General features: G+C 43.9%; 1 protein-coding gene, 1 long non-coding RNA gene and 1 pseudogene across 15 annotated transcripts; 1 reads left to right on the top strand and 2 right to left on the bottom strand.

Moving 5' to 3' along the window:
- Positions 1-1,088: 1,088 nt before the first annotated feature.
- On the bottom strand, positions 1,089-10,144 carry LOC125513618. Of its 14 annotated transcripts, XR_007286049.1 has the most exons (13): positions 9,810-10,144; positions 6,823-7,204; positions 6,530-6,709; positions 6,196-6,362; positions 5,965-6,117; positions 5,707-5,781; positions 5,358-5,435; positions 3,999-5,281; positions 3,649-3,797; positions 2,504-3,579; positions 2,333-2,410; positions 2,186-2,249; positions 1,918-2,051 (listed from the first exon to the last, which is right to left on the bottom strand). It is a non-coding gene; the product is annotated as an uncharacterized LOC125513618 (long non-coding RNA). The 14 variants fall into 14 exon arrangements; XR_007286051.1 differs by lacking the exon at positions 1,918-2,051 and adding an exon at positions 1,089-1,456 and having other exon boundaries at positions 2,333-3,579; XR_007286048.1 differs by having other exon boundaries at positions 2,333-3,579.
- A 744-nt stretch (positions 10,145-10,888) lies between these two features.
- LOC125514976 (F-box/LRR-repeat protein At3g03360-like) lies at positions 10,889-12,732 on the top strand. Its single transcript, XM_048680378.1, has 3 exons — positions 10,889-11,711; positions 11,798-11,932; positions 12,035-12,732. Exons 1-3 carry the CDS (start codon positions 10,926-10,928, stop codon positions 12,329-12,331), a joined length of 1,218 nt encoding a protein of 405 aa, XP_048536335.1. The 5' UTR covers positions 10,889-10,925; the 3' UTR covers positions 12,332-12,732.
- A 5,763-nt stretch (positions 12,733-18,495) lies between these two features.
- Positions 18,496-19,265, bottom strand: LOC125516521 (annotated as a pseudogene).
- Between the last annotated feature and the right edge of the window lie 8,704 nt (positions 19,266-27,969).

Below are 27,969 nucleotides of genomic sequence, written 5' to 3'. Positions count from 1 at the left end.
GAATGACCTCTACACTGTCCCTACTCCTCTTCACTACAAGAAACATATAGTACTACTATCATACTCCCTCCGTTCCAAAATATAAGTCTTTGTAAAGATTTGCACCATGGATCACATGCAGATGTATACAGATACATTTTAGAGTGTAGATTCACTCATTTTGCTTCATATGTAGTCCATGGTGGAATTTATACAAAGACTTGTATTTAGGAACGGAGAGAGTACTTATTAAAAAAGAACAGAAGAGAAACATGCTAAAGAAGAGCAAGCAGATTTTGCATAATAAAATGTTCGTTACGCAGTGCCCACACATGATGAACCAGAGCACATTAAGAATGCAACTCCCTGATGTCTCTCTATATGTGATGCACGTGCTTTTCGAAAGTAAAGTAGGAACATTAGCTGACCAATTAAACGTTATCTATTTTAGTAATATCAACATTATATCAGATTTATATTTGAGCAACAAGTTTGAAATTATGAGTGGCACATTGTTTAGCTTGATGGATTGAGAGCAGTGCTAAGCAACTATGATAATGGTACTGAATATAAAGGAATGTCTGCATGCAAGTCGCGTGAATTTCGTCATTTGGGTCAGTCGACCATTTCAGATGGTTGGATGAAGATCCTACGTCTCCTAAGCCATCTTCTTCCTCATATCTGATTCTTTCCCTACAGAACACAGCACGGGCCGCCGGCCAAACCACCGGCCCCGACCCCCCTCCCCTGAAACGCCCCCCGCCGTCTGTGTTCCTCCGCCACCCCAACCCCCCACCCTCGCCCCCACCCGCGTCGAGTTTTCTACGTTTTGGCGAGGCCTCACCACCGCCCCCCACAACCACCGCCCCCCACAACCACCGTCCCCACCCGAGCCCCTCCCTTTCCTCTGACAAACTCCGGCGAGCTCTCAAAAATCGACTGACCCAATTTTGAAATTTAGTCTACAATTATTTAACTAGTGTGGAATAAGGCCAACCCGACTTCCATATATAAGGCCAGCCCGGCTCCATTTTGGGAGCAGCGTCAGGCATGTCGGTGGCTCGTTTTGGTAACGACGGTGATCCAAGGACCTTGACGTAATCTTTACTCTGTGTCTAGATGCTTTTGTATTTCTGGTGAACTTTTTATAATCGATCTTAGTTCTTTTTGTAAAAAATAAAAATAAAAAATCTTCAGGCCTTTCTAAATGAGATAGGAAGAGCACATTATGATGGCTTTATAGCAGCCAATTCGGACAACCGGCGACCAAATATTTCTTGTCCCATCAACTAATCATCCCCAACCAAATTCAAGCGGCGCCCCTCCAGCACCGCCACCATGATCCCGTGCCACCGGCAGCTGGCTTGCCGGTGTGGAGCGGAAGATCCCGGAGCGGCATTCTTCTCCTTGGAAGAAGATCCACTGGGAAGGTGCGTCCCGGGCGTGTTGAGATTTGTGAATGAATAAGTCGAACCGTCTATTCCATTCCATTGATGATTAGTACAGGATTTACACTAGTAATCGTGTACGTGCAAATGCACGTATCTAAAATTGATCCTTATTTAGTTTTTACGCTGGTAATAAATCTAAACAAGAACATCACTAAATAACATATATCCTTTATTCAAAATTGTTTCCACACCCCAGAAATGCAAAGAAAAAAAAATTCCAATTATCATTTGCATGCAAGCCACATATCGATCAAAGCAAATAGTGGAAAAAAATATTTCAAGCACAGGAAACTTGTAGTTTTTGTATGCACAATTTTATCCGACCAAGTACAGTTTTATAATTTATAAATATAATTCTTCACTTTCCAGATTTAAATATTAAGGAATCCTGCTACTATAGAGATCTTATTTGAAGATGAGACCATTCAAATATGTTCACACAGATTTTTTTGTTACAGCAATATGTTCACATGGTTCACAACAAACAGCAATAACGAACTCTTTATATTAGTATTTGAATTATACATCGGAAAAATGAATTCAGGTCTATGCCTATATGATCGGCTTACAATTCCATGCATGACTCGATTCCATTGTTTGATGCTCCATTCAGCTCTAACTCTTCCATATAACAAGACATACTTTGTATCACTCTTCACATCTTCTCATTGATGGCAAAAACATGACTATTGTGGCAACTACGCCACCACTTCATATCCAAACACAAGATGAAATGGATGGAAGATGGGAAGTACCTGTCAGCATCTCCCCTACTCCCAAGATTATGCTTCCGCCTCTCTTTTCCCCCTTCTCTTGATTCTTTTTGTCAAACAAACAACATGAGTTGAAACTCAACCAAGCAAAACAGAAAAAACAAAGAAAATATAAAAACATGAGTAAACCTTATATCACTTAAATGCAAATCAGGATATCGTGGGTGCCTTGCCGCTGATTATGTTGCACTTGTTGGACAGCTCAACCTGAACACCATGTGAAATTACCTAGAAGGTTCAGAACTCTGGTGGTTCTGCAAGCAAATATCTTGTCTGGATATAATAGTTCTTGGGACAAACCTGAAAACTTTATTAGGTGCCTCTATGCACTATGAGGCCTTGCAGTTTTAGCTCGCCCCAACAGTATGGACATGGAAATCAGGTATCAACATGAAATTATGCAGGAAGATTCTATATATTTTTGTAGGTGGAAGAAGAAATTTCGATTAGTAGTTGCTACAGGTATATATGTACTGAATCATTGTACATACAGTATTATATATCAATCTAGTAAAAGTGGCGACAAGGCTGTCCATATTGCAACATTGTACAAATACTAAGATATTTGGTCAAGATAACACATCGATTCACAAAACCATGTCCCCAAAAGTGAGATCATCCTTCTGCATATTTGCACGGCAACACATTATAGTCAGACATATGGAAGAATTATTTGCATGCCGAAATCATACCATTAGAATCCGTTAATATGAAGAAATATATACTTTTCTAATGTACTTCAATCATCAAAAGCATACTGGTTAAGAAATAGGAGTTAATCTGAAGCATGTGTCTTGTTCTTAACTTCTCTGATCTGGCTGTTGCTCACTCCTCCTTCCAGTATTATACTCTGTTGACATCCTCTTTCAGAAACACATTCAGTCATGGGGCAGCAGCAGCATGATCATAAGGCTTTGGATATTGCTAGAAAGAATCACATAACGGTCATTCATGGGGCAGCAGCAGCCTGATCTGTTGAATACCAATTTGGACGCATTCACAACCTAAAAAAACACGGTTGGTGATCTGCAAGTGTGTTTGTGTAATAAGAAATACCAAGAAATGCTATCAGTACATCACAAATGAAATATTTGGTTGCTTTCTTTGACGTTTAACAATCAAATGTTTTGATGTCACCAGACATATAAGCATCTAACTTTTCACGCAATAATAAACTTGAATAGAGACGGTGAAAATGCTTGAGCAATTAATATGTACACAAACAATACCTTGCTCAAAAGGATTTATGAGGTAACATTGGATGATAATTAAGAAAATCAAATCATCAACCTATCTGTAGCTGCACAAAATGATATGGCATCTGTAGGTGTAGGCTCGCCTCTCCTAAACTATAGCTTGGAGATGAGTTCTTATATCTGCATCAAATCACATGATAAAAGAAACTGAAACCAAAACTACGAGGAAATGCATACATGAACGTTTACCTCTATGTTTCTGGTGTAAACTTTGTAATTCCAATTCTCCGTGTCCCTTTCCTCCAATAGAGACACAATAAAGTGCCACATCCTAATTGAATCACTGACATCGTGAGAGATGGAGTGTTGTGCGGGAAAGCTACCTCCTCGGCTCTTCCCTGCATTGAAATGTCAACCCATCAAACATACAATACTGGTCTTCTATTGCAAAGAAGAATTATGCTAGATTGCAGGAAGTCATAAAAGATGCAAGTTCTGCTCAAAGTAAGTAGAATTGGTTGGTGATTTTTTCAGTAGAACATAAACTTCAGAAAATAAAGAATAATAAAACAGAGAGATTTCTTGCTCATCATAATCACCTCAATCTTCGAGAGACAGCCGGAGGCCTTATCCACTCCGTATCCCACCCATTATGTCCACTTGGTTGTTGGTGTTGCTGCGGTCAGTGGATGTGGCTGCCCCGGCGGCGGCGGCGACCGTGGCCGTGAACTCACGGCTCAATCGCCATGAACTGCTCCTAGGAGGAAACAAAGCGGTGAATGCTGGCAGTTTCCTACGCGATCAACACATCGAACGCGGTATTTGTTCAGGGTGTGAATAGCGGTTTGGGGCTTGGGCAGCGGTTTCAGAGGGTGGATATCCCAGATCCGGCGACCCTGAAGTCGTGGAACATGGCATTGGTGATGCTGACATCGGCTTCCTCGTCTACCCAGCAGAGGGAGACGGTGGTAGAGGGTGTGACGATGGCATACGTGTGGCAGCGGTTGAGCAGAGGACCTTCCAGTGGCCTTCCTGCGCGTAAGAAGAGGCCGGCTGCTAGAAGGATGTGGCGAAGGCGTGCGCATGGCGGCGGCCGGGTGCGTCAGCCTGTCGGGACATGCGGCGGGGAGGAGGAGCAGTTTTCTAATGGAGTGGCGGCCCTGCGGGCGGCACCCCCGCGTTCGTGCGTAGATGCGGCGTTGAGGGGAGCAGTTTTCTAATGGAGCCACGAATGGGCACGGGATTAGCAGCGAGGGTGAGCGGTTCTGGACGTGGACAAATCGTTATGGAGGTGTGGGTCGATCGGTGGGACTGGTGGCTTGTTAGCGTTAAACATAGAAAGACCGTGGATCGTTAGATCGTGTGATTAGGTGGCTGAGATGATCTGGATCTGCCCCTCTCGTGCTTTTATAGTGGTAGTAGATAGTAGATGTCTGGATCCGTGACCACCTGGTACAAGATGGTCTAGACGGTGGTACAACTGACCATGAGCACGAAATGTATATACACCGGTTCTTGCCGCGGTGTTGACCCGCTGGTCAAGGGTAACTCCAAGACTTGTGAAGGAGAAGTGGGAGTTGAAATATCGAATGTGTTGTCTAAAGTATTTTGCATCCTGGTCTACCTGGCTTGAAAACAATCGTTGCAGCTCTTGAGAAACCTCTGGGATACATACCTTAACTTTACCTTTTCTGCAACAGAAGGCTGGACCTTCATACTGGAACCTCATTGCTCCACAATGGACACAGTCTTTTACTGGCTTCAAAACATGATGCTTAGTTGGTAATTGGTAGATTCTTGTAGACATAGTCATAAGGATCATCAGCCGCAAAAGCCTGTTGTGAAACATTAGGTGTCACTCTGTATGATTCAAACTCATGACCTGCAATAATATTGGAGTCAAAAATACATCACAGTCTGCAAGATATAAGGGTATATGCATTCATGGTATAGGTCACCTTGTCCAGTAAATATCCTGCATTCATCATCATCATCATCATACACTGGTTGCCCATCCTGTGTGTCGTGCAAGCATTCTAGGAAAGCAATAACATTAAATCAGCTTCATGTTTGGATGTGAGCATCATCATTTCTCCTATTGAAAAATTTAGTACTGTAACGCGAGGATATAGATTCACCCAAAAGTTTTTAAGCTAGATTCAGTAGTTTTTAAACACTGGAATCTCTAAAAAAGACTTGTATTTAGGAATGGAGGGAGTATACACCACAATTACAACACACGGGAAACTACACAGTGCCGTATAAAGGAATTAAGTAATGGGACAGGAATAATGAAAGGAAATATACCGTCCACTTCGGCAGGGGGCTCCATAGGCTCTAATATTCCAGCATCATAGGATTCTTCACCATTGCCGTGGCAACCTGGTTGCACACCGCCGACACGATAGAAACAAAGTTGAATATCACATGGCAGGTGCAGTCAATTACCACGCAAACACAGTTATTTTTGACAAAAATTGAAGATAAATGGTCTTTTAGTGGGACTAATTAAATTACATGTAAGATCAATGGCATGTGTAATTGGGGAGGGGACTGCAGATCCACCTGTTGGCTCAGCAATGTAGGACTGTTCAGATGATGCATGGCGTTTTCCCATCTTATGCACACGTTTCCTCTGCAAGACAACTTCTTTTTCTTCCGGCGTCATTTGATCATATTGTTCTCTCATGCGACGCCGTTTCTTCTCAGAAGATGCCTCTGAATGGGATACATGTGGTCAGGAAACTGTGTCTATAAAATCAAAATGGGTCAATCAGTACTGAATCCTCGGCATACCTTTCATTTGAACAGAGCTAAGTGTTCGAGGCAGAAAGTTTTCTTGTATGTGCGCTCCTTGAGCTTGTGACATGTTAAATACCCCATGAACATCCATCGTTTGTCGTTCGTAAGTGGGATTTGTGTGCAGCCAATCAATATGACCATCTATCTGCATAGATGACCCACTGCATGGCGAGTTTAGCATATCGTTGACAACAGATTGTGCTGTTTAAAGATAAGCAATACCTAGAGAAAGACAGTGCATCGTATGGCTTTCATATGGTTGAAGATGAGCAATACGTACAGAAAGATGGTGCATCATATGGTGCTAGAAAATATTTGTTGAAATTACCAGGTGATACTTGGACGCTAGTGGTTGCAGCTTTCTTCTCTAGTCGAGCGATCCGGAGCTTCTTGCAGTGCTCTGCTTTCTCCTCGTCGGATAGACATTAATACCACGTTTCAGAGCTTCGTTTTTTGCGCCCAAGAGCGACATCTTCAGATGGATGGTCGGTATAAGCCGAGGTTGCAGCTGCATGTATGATACGTATGATAGGTTAGTCTCTCAATATAGTAGTGTACCATAGAATATTGAAACAATAGTCAGAATATTAAAATTGCAGCATGTAAAGATAAAGAACGAACCGGTTGTGTTTGAGTTGGCTATGTTGCTCAAAGGGGGCCGTGGCACATCCGGTGATGAAGAAGCAGGTGTTGGAGAGACCTCCTCAGGGTTAATACTAATGACAAATGCAGCCTTCTTGTGTGCTCGGGCCATACGCCGCTTCTGGTTGTACTCCGCTCTCTTCTCATCGGACATTCGTGCATACCAATTTTTACCACTTTTTGGTTTTTCAACATCTTGATTTACAACTGAGTTGGTTATGTTGCTCAAAGGGGTTCGTGGCACATGCAGTGACGAAGAAGAATGTGCTTGATTTGCAGTCTCCTGAGTAGGTGTATTCGTCGGATCTTTACATGGGGAACGATCCCCTGATTGTAACGCATGCGGACAATGATTCCTCATCTGTGGCATGAATGGTTAACATCGTACATCATTAGTAATATTCACGCAATATTGAGAAGCTCAATTCTTAAATGTTGCAAACAAAGTAAGCAGAATCTCAAGTAAATATTAATATGTGACGAAAAGGATCTCTGTCATGAATGGGAAACATCGTACATCATTAGAAATATTCATGCAAGAGAAGCTCAATTCCTAAATGTTGCAAACAAAGTAAGCAGAATCTCAAGTAAATATGAGTATGCGCAGTTAGTTAGGGAGGAAGAGGAAACATAATTTGTTTTCATTATGTCAAAATTATATATTTCAATATATTTCAAAATGGCATTCAGTTTTGCCGCATCTGTTTTTGAATGTTGAAACATATATGAAACATATTTCATGAATCTTGAAACATATTAGCTTGCACAAAAAAAAGAACTACATTATTTTCCCGTATAAAATTCAAGAAAGCGATAGCAGCAGACTGGTTAAGAGTAGAGGCTTGAGAAGATGTTGCAGAGGTGTGGAAGAAGGTAATACTGAAAAATAGAATTTTATAGGTCAAAGCAAGTTGCATATCTAAGTGGAGATGAAAGGTTTAATGTCATGAGTGTACCAAGCAGAGAGCATCTATTTTCTATTTTGCAAGCAGAGAGGCTGCAGGGTGGCTTGAGAAGATGTTGCAGAGGTGTGGAAGAAGGTAATACTGAAAAATAGAATTTTGTAGGTCAAAGCAAGTTGCATATCTAAGTGGAGATGAAAGGTTTAATGTCATGAGTGTACCAAGCAGAGAGCATCTATTTTCTATTTTGCAAGCAGAGAGGCTGCAGGGTGGCTTGAGAAGATGTTGCAGAGGTGTGGAAGAAGGTAATACTGAAAAATAGAATTTTGTAGGTCAAAGCAAGTTGCATATCTAAGTGGAGATGAAAGGTTTAATGTCATGAGTGTACCAAGCAGAGAGCATCTATTTTTCAGGTGGAGGGAAAAGAGAGTTGGCAAGTTGCTGACATGCCAAAACCTCATCCACCTCCTCATAGGGTAATGCCAGGAAGAAAGAAGACAAAAAGAAGAAGAGAAGAAGGTGAGAAACCTCACGGGAACAAGCTTTCAAAGAAAGGCATTAAAAAAAGGCATTAAAATTGCTTGTTCTATGTGTGGGAGCTTTACTCATAACAAGAGAACCTGTGAGCAGAATCCAAACAGAGGTAAGAAACAAAATGCTAGCTACACAAGAGCAGCAAAAAGAGCAAGGAGAAAGAAGCAAAAAGATTTAGGAAAAAACACACAGCAGGTAACTGTTATCTCTGAATTTTAATGTGATATATGTTCACTCTGAAAGTACTGATCATTTTGTTTCAGGTGGTACACCCAGGGAAGAGGACAAAGAAGCAACCAACATCTACTTCAGCAAGACCATCTTCTCAAGAAAGAAACAATCAGCCGCAAGTCAAAGTGCAATGCCTACTGCATCTTCTCAACCAGTTCCAAGGGGAAGCCACAGTAGGAGTCGCAAACAGGGCTTCTTCAAGCTCACAGCAGATGCAAGTGCCAAGAAATAACATGCTGGAATGGCTTCTCACTGGGAAAAAGTGAATGCCCGGATTGTTTTTCAATGTCACGTAGTTGATGTGTGACACAAGATAGAAGTGTGTGCTTTTATTTGATGTGAAACATCAAATTCCTTGACAATTAAGTGTCGTTTGTGGAGTTTTGCATGTCAAAGACCTGTAGCTTTTATCAGGTTGAACCTGAGTATGCCATGGAACTTATTGTGTGAAATTAAGTTCTTCAATGCTATGGAAATTTGCTATCTATTTCTGAATTTGATGCCAATAATTTGTACACTTCTGATAAAATATCTTGCAACACACTATTCCATACAGAACAGTACAGTGATAAAATATTTGCTGTCAAAAGTTTCCTTCTTTTACATAGCATTGCATACAGAACAGTATAATGATCAACAATTTGCTCTGAAATTATATTGCTGTAGTACACTGCTGAAAAATTACAAAGCTCACACTAAGTCCATTGGGAGGCGAAGAGGCTGGGTCTGGGTCGAACCGGCTCGAGGGCGTCGTTTAGACCACACCCAGCAGGCCCAGTCCGACGTGGCCGGTCGATGGGCCCATCCCAGGCGCCACATATGCAAAACCACCTTCCCAAACCACTTAAGTGGGTGCCAGGGGGTGATATGTCCAGTTTAGAATAGTTCAAGGGATTAAGAACTCGGTTTTAAACATTGGGGGGTTATGTGATCCAAACGGGATACTTCTGGGGGTTATCTATACTTTTTTTTCATTTTTAACTAAAACTACAATGTGCAGATTATATATTTAGATTATAAATTTGAGTAGTTGTCACAAAACAAAACATCGCTGCCAATACTATTGTGGATAACCCAATATAGCAAAATTTAGGCAACTTCAGGAGCATAGCAACACAATGGGATGGGAAGGTAAGCAACAAAACTTCAAAATATGAGTTGCTTGAACTACAAATTTCCGAAATCCTCACTAATTCAATATGTCCTCGTAAATTTCAGGAATCCTGATGGCAGCTATTTGTCTATATGCTGACAGAATTTGAAATTGGTTTGCTTGATTCTCTGAGTATAGAAACTTACTTGCGAATCCGGCGGAGTGGCAGCGTGGCGGCGTGGCGGAGGCGACGACCCACGGCGGGGCGGCTCCGGCAGCTACAGAGGCTCCCGGCGACCCGCGGCTCCGGCGGCGCGCGGTGAAGAGCGCGGGCGGAGGCGGCGACCCGCGGCCGGGGAGGCTCCCGTCCCGGCGACCCACGGCAGCGGTGAAAGGCGCGGAGGCAGCGGTGAAGGGCGGGCGGAGGCGGCGACCCGCGGTGGGGAGGCTCCCGTCCCGGCGACCCGCGGCAGCGGTAAAAGGCGCGGCTGCGGGAGGAGGTGCGGGAGAAGGAGGAGGTCGTGCGGGGGCGGTTTTTTTTTACTGCGGGGCGATTAGCGATCGATCGTGGCTCGTTGCGTGGTTGGTAGCGTTAAACACATAATGATTAAGGATCATTAGATTTTGACGATGGATGGCTGTGATTTGTTTGGATCTGCCTCTCTCTTCTTTTTATAGTGATAATAGATAGTAGATAGTAGATAATAGATACTCCCTCCGTTCCAAATTACTTGTCTTGGATTTGTATAGATACGGAGATATCTAGCACTAAAATGAGTCTAGATATATCTGTATCTGGACAAATTCAAGATAGGTAATTCGAAACAAAGGGAGTAGTAGATAACGCTACGAACAGCCACGTCCGTTCGTGGGGAACTGGTGTTTCTCCTCGGTGCAGCGGCGGTTGGGGATCGCAGGAAGGAGACGTTCGTGCGTGGGTGGCGGTTATCAAACCGAAGGAGTTAAAAAACTGGCGGGGCGTCAGACGAACATGGGAGTTTGAACCTTTATGAACAGGAGAAGTTACTACCACGATGCACCATTGCCTGCAGTTACCGAGCGCCCCATCTCCATAAACCCAGTGATGCCTTGTACAATGAAAGATGCTTAAAGAAATATTTTAAAAAATAAAACAAGATTTTCTGAAGCACCGGTGTCTATTTCTATAGAAAAGACATTTAGTTAAGCATTTATCCTGTACAAATAAACACCGATACTTAAAAAAAATTCGGTTTATTTCTCTAATCATCTTTCCTCAGCACCTACACGGCGTGATAGTGTGGGACGCGGGCTTACCCCTCGCCAGTCGCCAGTTGCCGACCATGGAGAAGGAGGCCGCGGGGGAGGCGCGCGAATCCCATGGGTACGCCCGGAAGCGGGCACGGAGCGGCGGCGGCGGCGGCGGTGGCAGCGAGGATTTCATCACCAGACTCCCCGACGACATCCTCGGCATCACCATCTCCCTCCTCCCCACCAAGGACGGTGGCCGCACGCCCATCCTCTCCCGCCAATGGCGCCACCTCTGGCGCTCCGCGCCTCTCAACCTCGAGGTCAGCACCCGACCCCCCGGCGCCGCCGGCCCCGTCCCCACTCCCTCCCGCGTCCCACCCTCCGCTGTCTCCCAGATAATCTCCCAGCACCAGGGCCCCGCGCGCCGGTTCTCCTTCCACTGCCGCGGCGCCGACGACCTCTGCGCCCAGGCGGAGAGCTGGCTTCACTCCCGGGCCCTCGCCAACCTCGAGGAGCTCGACATCGCTCACGCCAGCCCCCGGCTGCTGGCATCAGTGTTCCGCTCCGCATCCACCACCATCCTGGCTGCCAAGATCAACGGTTGTGATTTCCCCGGCGAGATTGTGCCGGCCATGAATTTCCCCAATCTCAAGAAGCTCACCCTGTTTCACACTTCCATCTCGGAGGACGTCTTGCACGCGCTGCTCTCCGGCTGCCATGCCTTGGAGAGCTTATACATGGCCGAAGTTTCTGCTGCTGGTCGCCTCCGTGTTAGCTCGCCGACTCTTAAGACCATTATCTTCAGTCATAGCTCTAGTGAAATGGTGGAGATATTGGGCCCTTTCATAGCCGCCGTCTCCAATATCCTACTCTTCCAGGTAGCAGCAACGTTGTCATCTAATCTTGCATTCGCCACACCGACATGCAGATGATAATTTTTATGTCCATTGTTTGCTTTCTTCAGGGAATAAGCCCGGTCAGCTCGGCAAACTCCATGCGCACCGTAAAGGTTTTGGCTCTCAGATCTTCTGCAGATAAGCTGCATGCAGTTCTTAACATTCTCAGGTGGTTTCCCTGTTTGGAGAGGCTCCATGTCACCGTGAGTACTCATTTTTGCTTGCTTTAAGTGTCTGATTTGATTCACATAGTATAGTCTAGTTAGCTACTGCCATAACATATGCCTCTTCCTCCCATGTCGCAGTTTGGTAAACACCATGATATGGATCAGCAAAATGAGCCTCAGCATGACCCACTACATCCAATCGAATGCCTTGAGGCCCATCTCAAAAAAGTGGTGTTTAAGCCATTCGAGGGCTATGGGAAACAGGTTGAATTTGCCAGGTTCTTTGTATTGAATGCAAAGGTGCTAGACAAAATTGAATTTGAAGCGTATAATCACTACGGCATTGAAATGGTGGGTTATGAGCACAAGCTGCTACAAGTGGAAAACAGAGCCTCTCGACACGCTCGGTTTGTATTCAAGACTATTTCATACTGACCGAGTACCATGTCAATAAGCATAACCATGATTGGTCGGTCAGTAGCCGACCCCTTCCGACAGTCTCTTGTGCTCATTCGGTAGATGGTGTTGATACCTGAAGATTACACCATCTTCCACTGTCTGCTCTGTTTCTAGTCTATAGTTGCTTTGTAGTTCCAGTAACTTATTGTATTGAAGTTTGAGTTTACTGAATGTAACTTAGTGCCATCTGTCTTGTACAAATTAGCTACTCCCTCTGTAAAGAAATATAAGATCTTGTAGATCAGTAGCTAGTAATTTTACTCTTTCCTAGAGCAAGTAAAGCATTGGATTTGGCCAAGGACCTGGAAATAATGTTGGCTTTGGCAGGGATCCTTGTGTGTACTGCTTCATGCTTGTCAACTTGTTTTCTGCATTACTGCCAGAGAGATTTAGTTTTTCTAGACATGTTTGTTGCTTGCAAAACCAGGCTTTTGCTGGATCCTTGTCACTGTGGCCTGTGGGTGGGGTAGGCTATCCTTAGGTAGAAGAGATCCGAGTTCTTGAAAGAACAGTTTTGACTAGATTGGCTCCATTTTTGTTGCTGGGCGTGCATAGTTTTCCAGTACTGAGTGGCATGTTGTAGAGCTATGGTGTTTATATTAGGGCATGTATAATGGTTGATATGATAGTTTTATCTTAAACCTTGCATGTATGATGACAATAAAACATGTATACAATGGGTTATCTCATAGTCTTATCTAAAATAACTAGTTATTCCTAAAATCATGGTGACACATATCGAGCTAAGTGATCATCTCTTAAATAAGAGAAGACAAATATTTTTTTATGGATTCTCTCTCCTACACCTCAGCAATTATCCTATGTAGTGCACCTAAGATAGCACCATTGTACATGCCCTTAGAGCATAAGTATTCCCAAAACAGGGTAGTGAACATTTGGTACTCTCTCCGTCCCATAATATAAGAACGTTTTTGACAAGCGTAAAAAATGTTTTTATATTATGGGACAGAGGGAGTATATACTAACTAGTGCAAGATGGCTGGGAATAAGGATGCTAGTGTACAAATTGCGGTGGGCACAGTTTTTTCTTTTCTTTTGAATACAATATTGTAGGAATGCTGTTGAGTGGAGCCAAGCTCATTGCATGGCAACCGCGCTCAGGTGCTCAAGGATTTATTTTAGAAACATGGATATTACGTCAAACATGTGCAGTTTTCAGTTTTTTTTGAAACGGAGGCAAAAGATTTGTCTCATATATTAAATAAGGAGGAGAGAGAGTTTGTTACAATACACACCCAAGTTACGGCATGACAATTATTCTTGCAATAAAAAAGACCCTAGTTTCTTTGCCCCAGCTTTGATCCAAAGGTTTGCCTCGTCTTCAATGATGCTGAGCAAGATTTGCGGAGGTGCGCTCTTTTGCCTGAACACTCTTGCGTTGCGCTCATTCCAGATGACCCATGACACTAGCATGGTAATCGATGTCTTTACTTTTCTATCGGTGGTGCCCGTGGTGCATGTGCTCGCCCACCAGGCATGAATGGAGTCAAACATGTGCCATGTAGACGTGTCCATGTCGTGGATGCGAAATTTCTGGATAGCCATGTTCCAAAGCCTGAGAGTGAAGCGGCATCTGAAGAAAAGATGAGGGCCACATTCCTGCATCCGTCGGCACAAGGGTCAGGGGCCACAGTTAGGCCATCCTCGCTTCTCCAATCTGTCAGCAGTCTAGATCCTATCCTGAAGCGCGAGCCAAGCAAAGAACTTGACTTTTGGTGGGGCCAAAGCCTTCCAGACCATTTGGTCCATGGGGGAGAGGACCAAGCCCAAAAATTGTGCCTTGTAAGCGGAGGCCGCGGAGTAGTGCCCAGATTCCGTGTGCTTCCATAGGATGTCATCCTCAGTGAGCTCATCCAGGTGCACCTCGTGCAGCAGCATCCAAAGGGTGAAGAATTGCGCAACATGCTTGATGGAAACCGATGCGGGCGGTCTGATTTTGAGAATCCACACATTGTCCTTGAGGGCCTCCCGTACCTTCCAGTGCTTCCGGGAGGAAGTCTCGTAAATGAGCGGAGCAATGTCTTTGGGCTTGCGACCAAGGAGCCAATGGGAGTCCCAAAATGGAGTCTTCGCACCGTTCCCAATCGTGATGGTGGTACAGGCGTAGAAAAAGTTGAGGTCCTCCTCATCGCACGGGTTCCCACTCCCGATCCACAACTTCGTGGGCTCTTTCCACTCGTACCAAGGCCACCGCAAACGCAAAGTCCGCGTGAACTTGTTGGTGTTGAGGACCCCTAGTCCACCATAGGCGAGCGGCTAGCTGACAACATCCCAATTGACCTTGCACTTTGCCCCGGATGTCGTATCCGACCCCAACCATAGAAAGGCCCGCTCAAGCTTGTCGATGTTTTGCAGAATGGTGGGTTGTATGACAAGTGGCATGATGAAGTAGATCACTTGGGAAGCGAGGACCAACTTAACAAGGGTCGCGCGGCCAATGGTGGTGATGTTTTAGCCGTCATATGTAGTCAGTCTACTTGCCACTTTATCGACAAGAAATTGTAGGTCGGCGAGCTTCAGCTTCCACACAGATAGCGGGAGTCCCAGGTAGCGGAGCGGAAAGGAAGCCCTGACAACCGGTAGCCCTTGCGTGATGTGGCCCCGGTCAAGGTTGTCGCACCGAATGGGGACCATTGAGCTCTTATGGAAGTTGGTGCGAAGGCCGGTGACTTCACCAAAACCTCGCAGAATGGCCGCGAGGTTGTCTACGTCTCTTTTGATCGGCGCTACAAACACAGCCGCATCATCTGCATAGAGAGAGGTTCGCCCCATGACCCCTCTCCCTCGAACCTTGTGAAGAAGGCCCTTCCTTGTCGCCACATCAAGGATTTGCCTCAATGGGTCAATAGCTATCACAAAAAGGAGGGGAGAGGCGGGGGCCCCTTGCCATAGTCCCTGGTCATGCTTGATGGGGGTACCAGCTACCCCATTCAAGAGGATCCTTGAAGATGAGGAGTATAGAAGAGCCGCAATCCACTCTCAAAATTTGCTTGGGAAACCTCGCCTCCAAAGGAGGTCAAGCAAGTACTCCCATTTGACAAAGTCAAATGCCTTGCAGATGTCCAGCTTGAAAAGGAGAGAGGGAGTCTTGCTCTTGTGTAGGCGCCGCGCAAGGTTTCTAACATGCATGAAGTTGTCGTGGATGCTCCGTGTTTTGATGAATGCACTTTGAGCGTTGGAGACGAGGGCGGACATGTGCGGACCAAGCCGGATAGCGAGCACCTTCGCGATGATCTTGGCGATTGCATGGATGAGGCTAATGGGCCTAAAGTCGACGATGCTCTCTGCCCCATCCTTCTTGGGAAGCAACACAATATTCGCAAAGTTGAGTCAGTGTAGGTTTGTTGTGTGGAGGGAGTCAAAGCGTTGAATCACCCTCATGAGGTCGTGCTTGATGATGCCCCAACAATTTTTGTAGAAGAGGCTGGTGAAGCCATCTGGCCCAGGCGCCTTGTTGCTAGGCATGCTATTAATCGCCTCGATGACCTCCGCCTCAGAGAGGGGAGCATCAAGCTCACGCAGGTCATGCGACTCCAGATTGAGCTCCTCTCAATTGAAGTCCTTCGTGCTCCCGCTTCCTCTTTTCATTACTTGCGAGAAGTGGTCATGGATTATCTTCTACTTGGCATTGTGTTCGGTCACCCACCCTTGATCCTTCATAATCCGGTGAATATAGTTTTTCCTCCTTCTCGTGTTAACGCGACGGTGAAAGAATTTGGTGTTGGCATCCCCTTCCTTAATGTTTGTGATTCTAGCACACTGCTTTTTACGTGCTTTCTCCAGCGCGCCCAAGCTTATGACCCTTCTCTTAAGCCGAGCTCGAAGGTTGCACTCCCCAGGGGAGAGCAACCTTCCCTCCTGAGCAATGTCGAGGCAGAGGATCACCAAGAGGGCACATGGAGGTGGATCTTGGCTTTAGAGAAGGGCCTCTACTCCATTCCGTGAGACGCGTCGCCATTTTCTTGAGATTGTGGAAAAGGATCATGTATGGGTCGGTATGCTCAACTGGCTCGGCCCATGCCTTGTGGACCACGTCATAGAAGCCTGGCATAGAAGCCCAAAAGTTCTCAAATTTGAAGGTCCTAGGCCTCCTTGGCCCCTTATCTTCAGCAAGAAGAAGCGGGCAGTGGTCGGAGAGGGACGAGGAGAGTGCATGTAACACGTGGTCGTTGAATGTTTTGTCCCACTCTGCATTGCAAAAGAAGGAGTCGAGCTTGCAAAGGGTTGGACCTCTCATTGCTCCATGTGAATCTCCTATTCTGGAGGTGGATTTCTTTGAGCTCACAACTATGGAGAGTTGCACGGAACCAATTTATACGGTTGCAGTTCACGTTCCTCTTGTTTTTATCCCTTGCCCGGTAAATCTGGTTGAAACCCCCGGAGACGATCCAAGCCACACCAGCGGGTGGCTTTTGGCCAATGAGCTCGGCAAAGAACACATCTTTGAGCGAGTGGTCGGTGGGGCCATAAACGGTGGTTATCTTGAAGCTCACACCTGAGTCACTGACACGGACCATGGCCGAGAGGCAGAAGGTGGTGATGATGATGCTGGACATCTCCACCAAAAGGTCATCCCAAAGAAGAAGGATACCACCCCTGGTGCCATTTGCTGGACGTTGTGCGAAGCTACGCAGCCTATGCCCCCCCTCCCAAGAAAGCAGCCGTGAACTGATCGATGCTGTCAAGCTTCGTTTCCTGGAGGCACGCTACATGACAGGAGGAGGAAGCGATAGTAGCATTAATTGTCGACCGCCGATTCGGACAGTTAAGGCCCCGGACATTCCAGCTCAGAAAGTTTACTGGTTGTGCTGACATAAATTAACAGCAAGGACCCTAGAGCATAGCCACTAAACATAGGCAAGAGGAAACATGATAGCATCTGAACTAGCAGCGAGAACAGCAATTTGTGTGCATACATATGCGACAGCCAACACCCACGGTTGCATAGATAACCTGATACATGGCGCATATACAGCACGCCCACACACTTCGCTACCAAGCTAAAACTTGACCCAGCACCTAACCATCCGGCAACATACAAATAGTTGTACTAACATAGCAACTAACAACCCAGATTATGAGTAGCGGCTCAGGATGCTGCCTACTGCAGCACGGCCTCCTCGTCGGCCCTCTCTAGGTCCAGCGCGCCTCCTCCTCCCAGGGCCGGCCCTGAGGGGGGGGAGGGGGCAGAGGGGGCGGCCGCCCCGGGCCCCCCAAATACAGGGGCCTCGTGCCAGGTATTCTGTATGCTACGTAGGTAGCCCATCCTCGCCTAAAAACCTATGTACCCCAGCCAGGCAAATGCAGCTAACCAACGCAGGCAATCAGTGGTTTCTTTCTTTCCTTAATCAACGATTTCTTTCTTTGAATTGTGCGTCTCTGGCTCTTTCCTACGATCTGTAGTTCAGGGCCCCGATCGCGAGTTGCCGTTAGGTAGGCGCTGTACGATCTAACTCCATGGCCCTGACTGTGGCAATACACCGATGAACTTCGCTACCCTGTCCTTGGGCCTTGAACACACACGCACATCATAGAGTGTCCCGCCAGATTCCAGTCAACACGGTGCCATTGCCGAGCCGAGCCGCCGAGCACTTGACAAGCGTTCGCCTACATGGCGACACCGATCTGTATGATTCAAGGTATGCCATACAATGAATCCCTATTTCCTATACGTATATTGCTAATTTACGTAATTTACATGATGCATAGCATGCATCGTTCAACCTTCGATGCAATTTTTTTCCTAACAATTTGTGCTATATATTACTGTCGTTTACAATGTATGATATCTAGTACTCCCTTCGTAAATAAATACGAAGTGAATAAATACATTAAAATGTATGCTACTTCCTAATAAGAAAAGAGTTAGAATATTTTATATTTGTTTACGGAGGGAGTAGATTGAAAAAAAAGGAAGAGAAAATGATGAGTTGGGGATACTTGTTGTGGAGGAAAAGAAGCCAACTAAGAAAACTTCTAAATTGAAGCGGAAGAAAATTTTGGCATCAACATCGACGACAAAAATGTAAGAGGCCCTAAGAACATAGTTAATTCGTTAATGACAACAACATTTATTGGAAACATCTTGTATACAATACTGATTTGTCATGATGTTTGTATTAAGGGCCCCAAAGTAGTAGACTCGCCCCGGGCCTCTGAAATCTCAGGACCGGCCCTGCTCCTCCATGCGCCAGGAGAGCTTCCTCCACAGCATCTACATTGACGTCGTCTAGCTTAAACAGGCCTCTCATGGCTGTGAGCACCTCCGGCGATAGATGCTCCTTGAAATGGTCCGCGAAAGCGTCCAAGGCTGTGGTGGTGACGTCCTCTCCATCCTTGACAATGCCAAGAGAGCGACATACCAGGATTTCTGCCGCGCGAGTCACGGGCGTGGCCTTGGGGCGGCTTGCCGTCTTTGTCTTATGCAGCGAGAAGGTGCCGCCGACCCTGGAGATGAAGACTCCGGCCATTGTTTTATGGCGCGCCGTAAGAGCCCGAGGCGATGTTGGAGCTGGGGTGCGCAGGATGGCCTCCTGCGATCTTCAAACAATGGCGCAAGGCACTGCAGGCCAACAGCACTAGAAGCATCGGCCCTATGGCGCCGCACAGGCGAAGGGGTGCAGCGTACTGGCCTGCTGGACGGCAGTGGCGGCGTTGGCGAGGCCTCGAACCCAGGGGGCCTGGACGGGGACGGCACAAGCAGCAGCATCGTCGTGGGCGCACAGAGCTGTAGCAGCGCCCCACTTGGCTTCCCTGGCAGCAGCGTGGCCAACTAAACTTCATTCCTCTTGGACCTGGGTGACGGCGGCAGAACGGAGGTTGGTGACAGCGGTGTCGAGGCAGGCGGCGTGAGGGCTTGTTGAGAGCGACGCCGAGCAGCCCGCGGCGAGGGATTCAGTTAGAAGCATGATGAACGAGAGGTTCAGTTTCCTCCCAATTTTATATGTCCTACTGAAGATACTTTGCCCACCTTCAAAGAAAGTACTTTGCCCAATCGAAATTCATGGGGCGATGCACCTGTTCCTAGTTGGGCACTAGCCTATGCTTGTACGAGCAGCAAGAAAAAAATGACGAGAAAAAAGATGGCTTGAGCCACGATAGTGAGCTATCATGTTTTGGCCTATTGCAAAAAAAATGTTTTTTTTCTGATGAACTTCTAACCAGTTTAATTTCTCTACATCAGTGTTTGTTAGTAATTCCTAACATATTACTGTACTGTGTAGAGATAATATCGATGATAGTCATAGAACTTGCATATAATGTTTAGTTTAGTGCTAAAAGATGCAAAATACGTTATTGCAGTCATATAATTTGCCTATGTGTGCAGATATGGTTAGTCTTCCGTATCTGCCGTATCTAGCGCTCACGTGGCGTGTCAGCATGAATGCGGCCCACATGACAGCGGTTAGAGTGGTGAGGCGTTGGGTGAGCCACACATTTTTTTTAGAAAACGCCTTTGATTTTTATTTAATTACGCACCTGTCAGTAGATAGTAGAGCCAAGGGGATCCACGAGCACTATTTTTTTAGAAACCACCCTTGCATTTTATTTATTTACAATGAAAATCCTCATATAAAATAAAAAAACATAACTATTTTTTCTCAGAAACCACCCTTGCATTTTATTTATTTACACTGGAAATCCACATTCTTTTTGTAGAAAATGCCTTTATTTTTATTTAATTACGCACCTGTCAGTAGATAGTAGAGCCAAGGGGATCCACGAGCACTATTTTTTTAGAAACCACCCTTGCATTTTATTTATTTACAATGAAAATCCTCATATAAAATAAAAGAACACAACTATTTTTTCTCAGAAACCACCCTTGCATTTTATTTATTTACACTGGAAATCCACATTCTTTTTGTAGAAAATGCCTTTATTTTTATTTAATTATGCACATGTCAGCACATAGTAGAGCCAAGGGGATCCACGAGCACTATTATTTTTAGAAACCACCCTTGCATCTTATTTATTTACAATGAAAATCCTCAAATAAAATAAAAAACACAACTATTTTTTCTCAGAAACAACCCTTGCATTTTATTTATTTACGCTCAAAATCCACATTTTTGGTAGAAAATGCCTTTGATTTTTATTTAATTACGCACCTGTCAGCACATAGTAGAGCCAAGGGGATCCACGAGCACTATTTTTTTTATTAGAAATCGCCCTTGCATTTTATTTATTTACAATGAAAATGCTAAAAAAAATTAAAGACACAACTATTTTTTTCTCAGAAACCACCCTTGCATTTTATTTATTTATGCTAGAAATCCTCAAATAAAATTAAACTCTAGAGCTCGGATTTCAACCGTCGACCTGCTGCGTTTAGCAATGCTTGATAACCACTCGACCGGCTGATGTTTGACATGAATTAAAGATATATACATAATTAATCTTCTGTATTCAATCTTTTTTCTATGTTAGCAAACAATTTATATCTAGATAAATTTTTCAGGCAAATCAACTTAATTTTGTTTGATTTTAAATAATTTTAAATTTTAAATCAAGAGAAAAGGAAATATGGTGCAAAATAAATGTACGTAAATTTTTCGGACAAATCAACTAATTTTTTGTTCGAATTCAATTTTTTTCTTAAAAATCTCGATATTGAAAAATATAGGTCAAATCAACTATTTTTGTGAATTTGAATATATTTATCTTAAAAAATCTAGATAAAAGAAGATATATTCCATAATGAATGTGTGTAAACTTCTTTCAGGAAAAACAATGAAAATTTTGTTTGAATTCGAATAGCTTTAAATTTGAAAATCTAGACAAAAGAAAATATAGTTCATCGTCCGAAAGAAATTTAAATTTTGAATAATTTAAAATTTGAAAAAATAGACGCTCAATCAGAATGATCCCGCTCTCGTCATAGTATGCCCATGTCATGAGAATTTCAATTCCCCGCATAGTTTTCTTAAATAGAACAAGATAAATAAAATATATGCACGAACATTTATATTCCCCGTCAGATTTTTATTTAAATGTGTGAACATTTTTAAAGGAAAATTACGTTTTTTATAATTACAAAATATTTCTTACAGAATTTAATATTTTTTACATGTCACATATTTTTTTGTAACTTATGAACATTTTTTAAATGTGACAAACAACAGAATTTAAGTTGTATTCTTAGATACATTTATTCCTGCAGGGAATAACACGGCAGATCTTTTGTTTATTTTTGAATTTTTTGACAAATCAACTATTTGTTTTGAATTTTAATGTTTTAAATTAAAAAATCTAGATAAAAGAAGATATAGTGCAGAATGAATGTGTGTAAATTTGTTTCACACAAATCAGTGGAAATTTTGTTTGAATTTGAATAGCTTTAAATTTGAAAATATAGATAAAAAATATAGTTCATCTGATTTGTCCGAAAGAAATTTAAAATTTGAAAAAATGGATGCTTAATCAGCATGATCCCGCTCTCATGATAATATGCACATGTCATGGAGAAATTCTATTCCCCACATAGTTTTCTTAAATAGAACAAGATAAATAACAACAGATGCACGGACATTGATATTCCCCGCCAGATTTTTATTTAGAAATGTGAGCCTTTTTACAATGCAACTTACGTTTTTATAATTACAAAAATATTTCTTACAATGTTTAAATATTTTTTTAGATGTCACAGATTTTTTTAACGCATGAACAATTTTTTGTCCGAAACAACAGAACTTAAATTCTTTTCTTACATCTATTTATTCATGCGGGGAATAGCACCACATGTCTTTAGTTTTGGTTTATTCCTTTGTTGGGCTGAGCGAACATTGTGTTAAAGAACATTTCGTTTGTCTTACTTGCATCAATTTATTCCGGGTTGACTGGATAGTGCAGTTAGCTTATGGAGTGCGGGGCATCGAATAGAATCCCCTTGGCACTATTTTTAATTCATGTTTCTCGCGAGCCACTATGTGCTGAAGTCTGAAGGTGCGTAATTAAATAAAAGTTGATGGTGTTTTCTGCATAAAAACAATCATTCTTGGCTCACCCAACGCCTCACCACTCCCCCGCCCACTGATATGTGGGCCACATTCATGCCGAGACGCGATATGAGCACTAGATATGGCTGCATACGGAAGAATCGACCGTATCTACACGCATAGGCAAGTTATATGATTGCAATGACGTATTTTATAACTTTTAGCACTAAATTGAATATCAGATGCAAGTTTTATGACTGCCACTGATATTATCTCTACTATGTAATGTCTGCACATTTTCTGTCAACATATGTATGGATGCAGTTTTAATTGCTATATGTTAATTATGCTTGAAAATGATATGACTACTTTTAATTTTTACACATATCTTATTGATTGCATTTATGACAATGTATAGCTTTGGCCACAAATCCGCGGTCTACGATACATCTTCATCCTATTTATATTTTTTGATTGTTTCATGTCAATATTCTACAACTTCACAAATTTTGTAACATTTTATATTATTTTTGGAACTAACGTATTGATTCAGTGCCCAGTGTCAGTTCCTACTTTTTTGCATGTTTTTTGTTTCGCAGAAAATCCATATCAAACGAATTTAAACGCGATAAATTTTTACGAAGATTTTCTTTTAATATATATGATTTTTGAGAGGAAGAATCAATGCAAACGGAGGCCCGCAGCCTTCACAAGGCATTAGGGCGCCACCCCCTCGAGCGCGCGGGGTTGCCTTGTGGCCACCTCGTAAGTCGGTTGGAGTCCTTCGGTCGGAAGGAAGCTTATATCGGGAAAAATATGGTGTTAAAATTTCAGCCCGATCGGAGTTAGGATCTCCGGGAATATAAGAAACAGTTTTCGGCCAGAAAACAGATTCACAAGAGAGAGAGAGAGAGAGAGAGAGAGATCAAATCTCGAAGGGGCTCCTACCCTCCGGGAGCCATGGCGGCCAAGGACTAGAGGGGAAACCCTCCTTTCATCTAGGGGGGAGGCCAATCAAGAATAAGAAGAAAGGGGGGATCTCTCCCCTTCTCCCCCGGTGGCGCCGGAGCGCCTGCCGGGGGAACCATCGTGACGGTGATCTACTCCAACAAAGTCGTCGTCTTCATCAACACCTCCATCACCTTCCCTCATCTATATTCAACGGTCCATTCTCATGCAACCTGTTGTACCCCTACTTGAATATGGTGTTTTTTGCTTCATATTATTATCCAATGATATGTTGCCATCCTATGATGTTTGAGTAGACTTTTGTTGTCTATGGGTAATTGATGAATTGCTATGATTGGTTTAAATTGCTTATGGTTATGTTGTTGTTCTTTGGTGCCCATCATATGAGCACTCGTGGATCACACTGTAGGGTTAGTTGTATGTTGATAGGACTATGCATTAGAGGGCAAGAGTAATGGAAACTTCTTCCTACCATAGAAATTGATTCATACAATATTGAAGGGGGACCAATATATCTTAATGATATGGTTGAGTTTTACCTTAATGACCTTTAGTAGTTGCGGATGCTTGCTAATAGTTCCAATCATAAGTGCATAGAATTTCAAGTAAGGGATTACATGCTAGCAGTGGTCTCTCCCACAATAAAACTTGATATCGGTCTAATAACTTAGCCAATTGCTTAGGGACAATTCCGCAAATCCTACCACCACTTTTCCACACTCGCTATGCTAACTTAATTGTTCTTTTAGTAAAACAGTACCTAAGTTTTATTTTCACATCTTTATTATTTTGCAAATTTATCTTACTACACCTACAAAGTACTTCTAGTTTTTCTACTTGTTTGTAAGTAAAGCAAACATTGGTGTGCATACAATTGTATCGGTGGTCGATAGAAATTGAGAGAATTTTTATTCTACCTTTAGCTCCTCGTTGGGTTCGACAATCTTACTTATCGAAAAAGGCTAAAATTGACCCCCTATACTTGTGGGTTATCAGTCTACACCACCCTGTGGTGATTACCCTATGGCGACACATACTAGGCTGTGATCTGGAAAACATTGCGGCGGTTAAACCGATAGAAGAGAGTGATATTAATGAGTTGGGTGTTCATGATTTGGAACATATGTGTCAGGAACTGGTACCCATGAGTCTGCTAGATTCAGAGATCTTGGAGGTAGAGGAGCATGCGGCTTCTTTACACCCAACCGAGGGTGCCGGTAATGATCTGAGTCATGCGGACTGTGAGATCGATCCAACAAAGCCCAAACGCACACGAAAGAGGAAGGTATACGGCCTTTCTGTTGTGCGTCAGAGTGCTAGGATTAAATTCAAGCGGAAATTCCATGGATCCATGAAAGGGATTTTCTGGAATAGCAGAGGTCTTGCAGACCTGGCTAAGCGTAGGTTTCTGGCGAAGACTTCCAAGGATTACAGGCTTGATTTTATTGTGTTGCTTGAGACATGACGTGATAATTTCACCTCACAGTATCTTGGAACTATTTCTGGTGGCCTAGACTTTGATTGGCACTGTTTGCCACCTAGGGGAAGGTTTGGTGGGATCTTACTCAGAGTTAACTGCAAGTCTCTTGAGGTGGTAAACATGTTTTTGGGTGAGTTCTGTTGGGGAACGTAGTAATTTAAAAAAAATCCTACGCACACGCAAGATCATGGTGATGCATAGCAACGAGAGGGGAAGAGTGTTGTCCACGTACCCTCGTAGACCGTAAGCGGAAGCGTTATGACAACGCGGTTTATGTAGTCGCACGTCTTCACAATCGACCGATCCTAGTACCGAAAGTATGGCACCTTCGCGGTCTGCACACGTTCGGCTCGGTGACGTCCCACGAACTCTCGATCCAGCTGAGTGTCGAGGGAGAGCTTCGTCAGCACGATGGCGTGATGATGGTGATGATGATGCTACCGTCACAGGGATTCGTTTAAGCACTACGATGATATGACCGAGGTGGATTATGGTGGAGGGGGGCACCGCACACGGCTAAGGGATCAATGATCAACTTGTGTGTTTATCGGGTGCCCCCTCCCCCATATATAAAGGAGTGGAGGAGGGGGAGGGCCGTCCCTCTATGGCGCGCCCTAGGGGAGTCCTACTCCCACCGGGAGTACGATTCCCCCCTTCCAAGTAGTAGGAGTAGGAGAGAAGGAAGGGGAGGAGAGGGGAAAGGAAAGGGGGGCGGCCCCCACCCAATTCGGATTGGGCTAGGGGGGCATGCCTCCCACCTTTTCCCTTCCTCTCCTCTATTCCACTAAGGCCCAATAAGGCCCATATACTCCCCGGGGGGTTCCGGTAACCTCCCGCTACTCCGGAAAATGCCCGAACTCATCCGGAACCATTCCGATGTCCAAACATAGGCTTCCAACATATCGATCTTTACGTCTCGACCATTTCGAGACTCCTCGTCATGTCCGTGATCAAATCCGGGACTCCGAACTACCTACGGTACATCAAAACACATAAACTCATAATACCGATCGTCATCGAACGTTAAGCGTGCGGACCCTACGGGTTCGAGAACTATGTAGACATGACCGAGACTCATCTCCGGTCGATAACCAATAGCGAAACCTGGATGTTCATATTGGCTCCCACATATTCTACGAAGATCTTTATCGGTCAAACCGCATAACGATATATGTTGTTCCCTTTGTCATCGGTATGTTACTTGTCCGAGATTCGATCGTCGGTATCTCAATACCTAGTTCAATCTCGTTACTGGCAAGTCTCTTTACTCATTCTGTAATGCATCATCCCGTAACTAACTCATTAATCACATTGCTTGCAAGGCTTATATTGATGTGCATTACCGAGAGGGACCAGAGATACCTCTCCGATAATCGGAGTGACAAATGCTAATCTCGATCTATGCCAACTCAACAAACACCATCGGAGACTCTTGTAGAGCACCTTTATAATCACCCAGTTACGTTGTGACGTTTGGTAGCACACAAAGTGTTCCTCCGGTATTCGGGAGTTGCATGATCTCATAGTCATAGGAACATGTATAAGTTATGGAGAAAGCAATAACAACAAACTAAATGATCATCGTGCTAAGCTAACGGATGGGTCAAGTCAATCAGATCATTCAACTAATGATGTGATCCCGTTAATCAAATAACAACTCTTTGTCTATGGTTAGGAAACATAACCATCTTTTATTAACGAGCTAGTCAAGTAGAGGCATACTAGTGACACTTTGTTTGTCTATGTATTCACACATGTATTATGTTTCCGGTTAATACAATTCTAGCATAAACATTTATCATGATATAAGGAAATAAATAATAACTTTATTATTGCCTCTAGGGCATATTCCCTTCAGTCTCCCACTTGCACTAGAGTCAATAATCTAGATTACACAGTAATGATTCTAACACCCATGGAGCCTTGGTGCTGATCATGTTTTGCTCGTGGAAGAGGCTTAGTCAATGGGTCTGCTACATTCAGATCGGTATGTATCTTGCAAATCTCTATGTCTCCCACCTGGACTAGATCCCGGATGGAATTGAAGCGTCTCTTGATGTGCTTGGTTCTTTTGTGAAATCTGGATTCCTTTGCCAAGGCAATTGCACCAGTATTGTCACAAAAGATTTTCATTGGACCCGATGCACTAGGTATGACACCTAGATCGGATATGAACTCCTTCATCCAGACTCCTTCGTTTGCTGCTTCCGAAGCAGCTATGTACTCCGCTTCACATGTAGATCCCGCCACGGCGCTTTGTTTAGAACTGCACCAACTGACAGCTCCACCGTTTAATGTAAACACGTATCCGGTTTGCGATTTAGAATCGTCCGGATCAGTGTCAAAGCTTGCATCAACGTAACCGTTTACGATGAGCTCTTTGTCACCTCCATATACGAGAAACATATCCTTAGTCCTTGTTAGGTACTTCAGGATGTTCTTGACCGCTGTCCAGTGATCCACTCCTGGATTACTTTGGTACCTCCCTGCTAAACTTATAGCAAGGCACACATCAGGTCTGGTACACAGCATTGCATACATGATAGAGCCTATGGCTGAAGCATAGGGAACATCTTTCATTTTCTCTCTATCTTCTGCAGTGGTCGGGCATTGAGTCTTACTCAACTTCACACCTTGTAACACAGGCAAGAACCCTTTCTTTGCTTGATCCATTTTGAACTTCTTCAAAACTTTGTCAAGGTATGTGCTTTGTGAAAGTCCAATTAAGCAGCTTCACCGAGGTCTTTCATTGAAAAACTCTTATTCAAGTATCCCTTTATGCTATCCAGAAATTCTATATCATTTCCAATTAGTAATATGTCATCCACATATAATATCAGAAATGCTACAGAGCTCCCACTCACTTTCTTGTAAATACAGGCTTCTCCAAAAGTCTGTACAAACCCAAATGCTTTGATCACACTATCAAAGCGTTTATTCCAACTTCGAGAGGCTTGCACCAGTCCATAAATGGATCGCTTGCACACTTTGTTAGCTCCCTTTGGATCGATAAAACCTTCTGGTTGCATCATATACAACTCTTCTTCCAGAAATACATTCAGGAATGCAGTTTTTACATCCATCTGCCAAATTTCATAATCATAAAATGCGGCAATTGCTAACATGATTCGGACAGACTTAAGCATCGCTATGGGTGAGAAGGTCTCATCGTAGTCAATCCCTTGAACTTGTCGAAAACCTTTTGC

The sequence above is a fragment of the Triticum urartu genome, chromosome 6 (genome assembly GCF_003073215.2).
Source record: "Triticum urartu cultivar G1812 chromosome 6, Tu2.1, whole genome shotgun sequence".
Classification (NCBI taxonomy): domain Eukaryota; kingdom Viridiplantae; phylum Streptophyta; class Magnoliopsida; order Poales; family Poaceae; genus Triticum; species Triticum urartu.
The sequence above is the reverse complement of the archived record's forward strand: the minus strand, read 5'-3'. Positions and strand labels throughout refer to the sequence as shown.

Bases quoted from the DNA above. Each gene is read 5' to 3' on its own strand.
- LOC125514976 (XM_048680378.1), top strand. From the start codon at position 10,926: ATGGAGAAGGAGGCCGCGGGGGAGGCGCGCGAATCCCATGGGTACGCC. The intron at 11,712-11,797 runs GTAGCAGCAACG...TGCTTTCTTCAG, and splicing joins CCAATATCCTACTCTTCCAG to GGAATAAGCCCGGTCAGCTC. The intron at 11,933-12,034 runs GTGAGTACTCAT...CCCATGTCGCAG, and splicing joins TGGAGAGGCTCCATGTCACC to TTTGGTAAACACCATGATAT.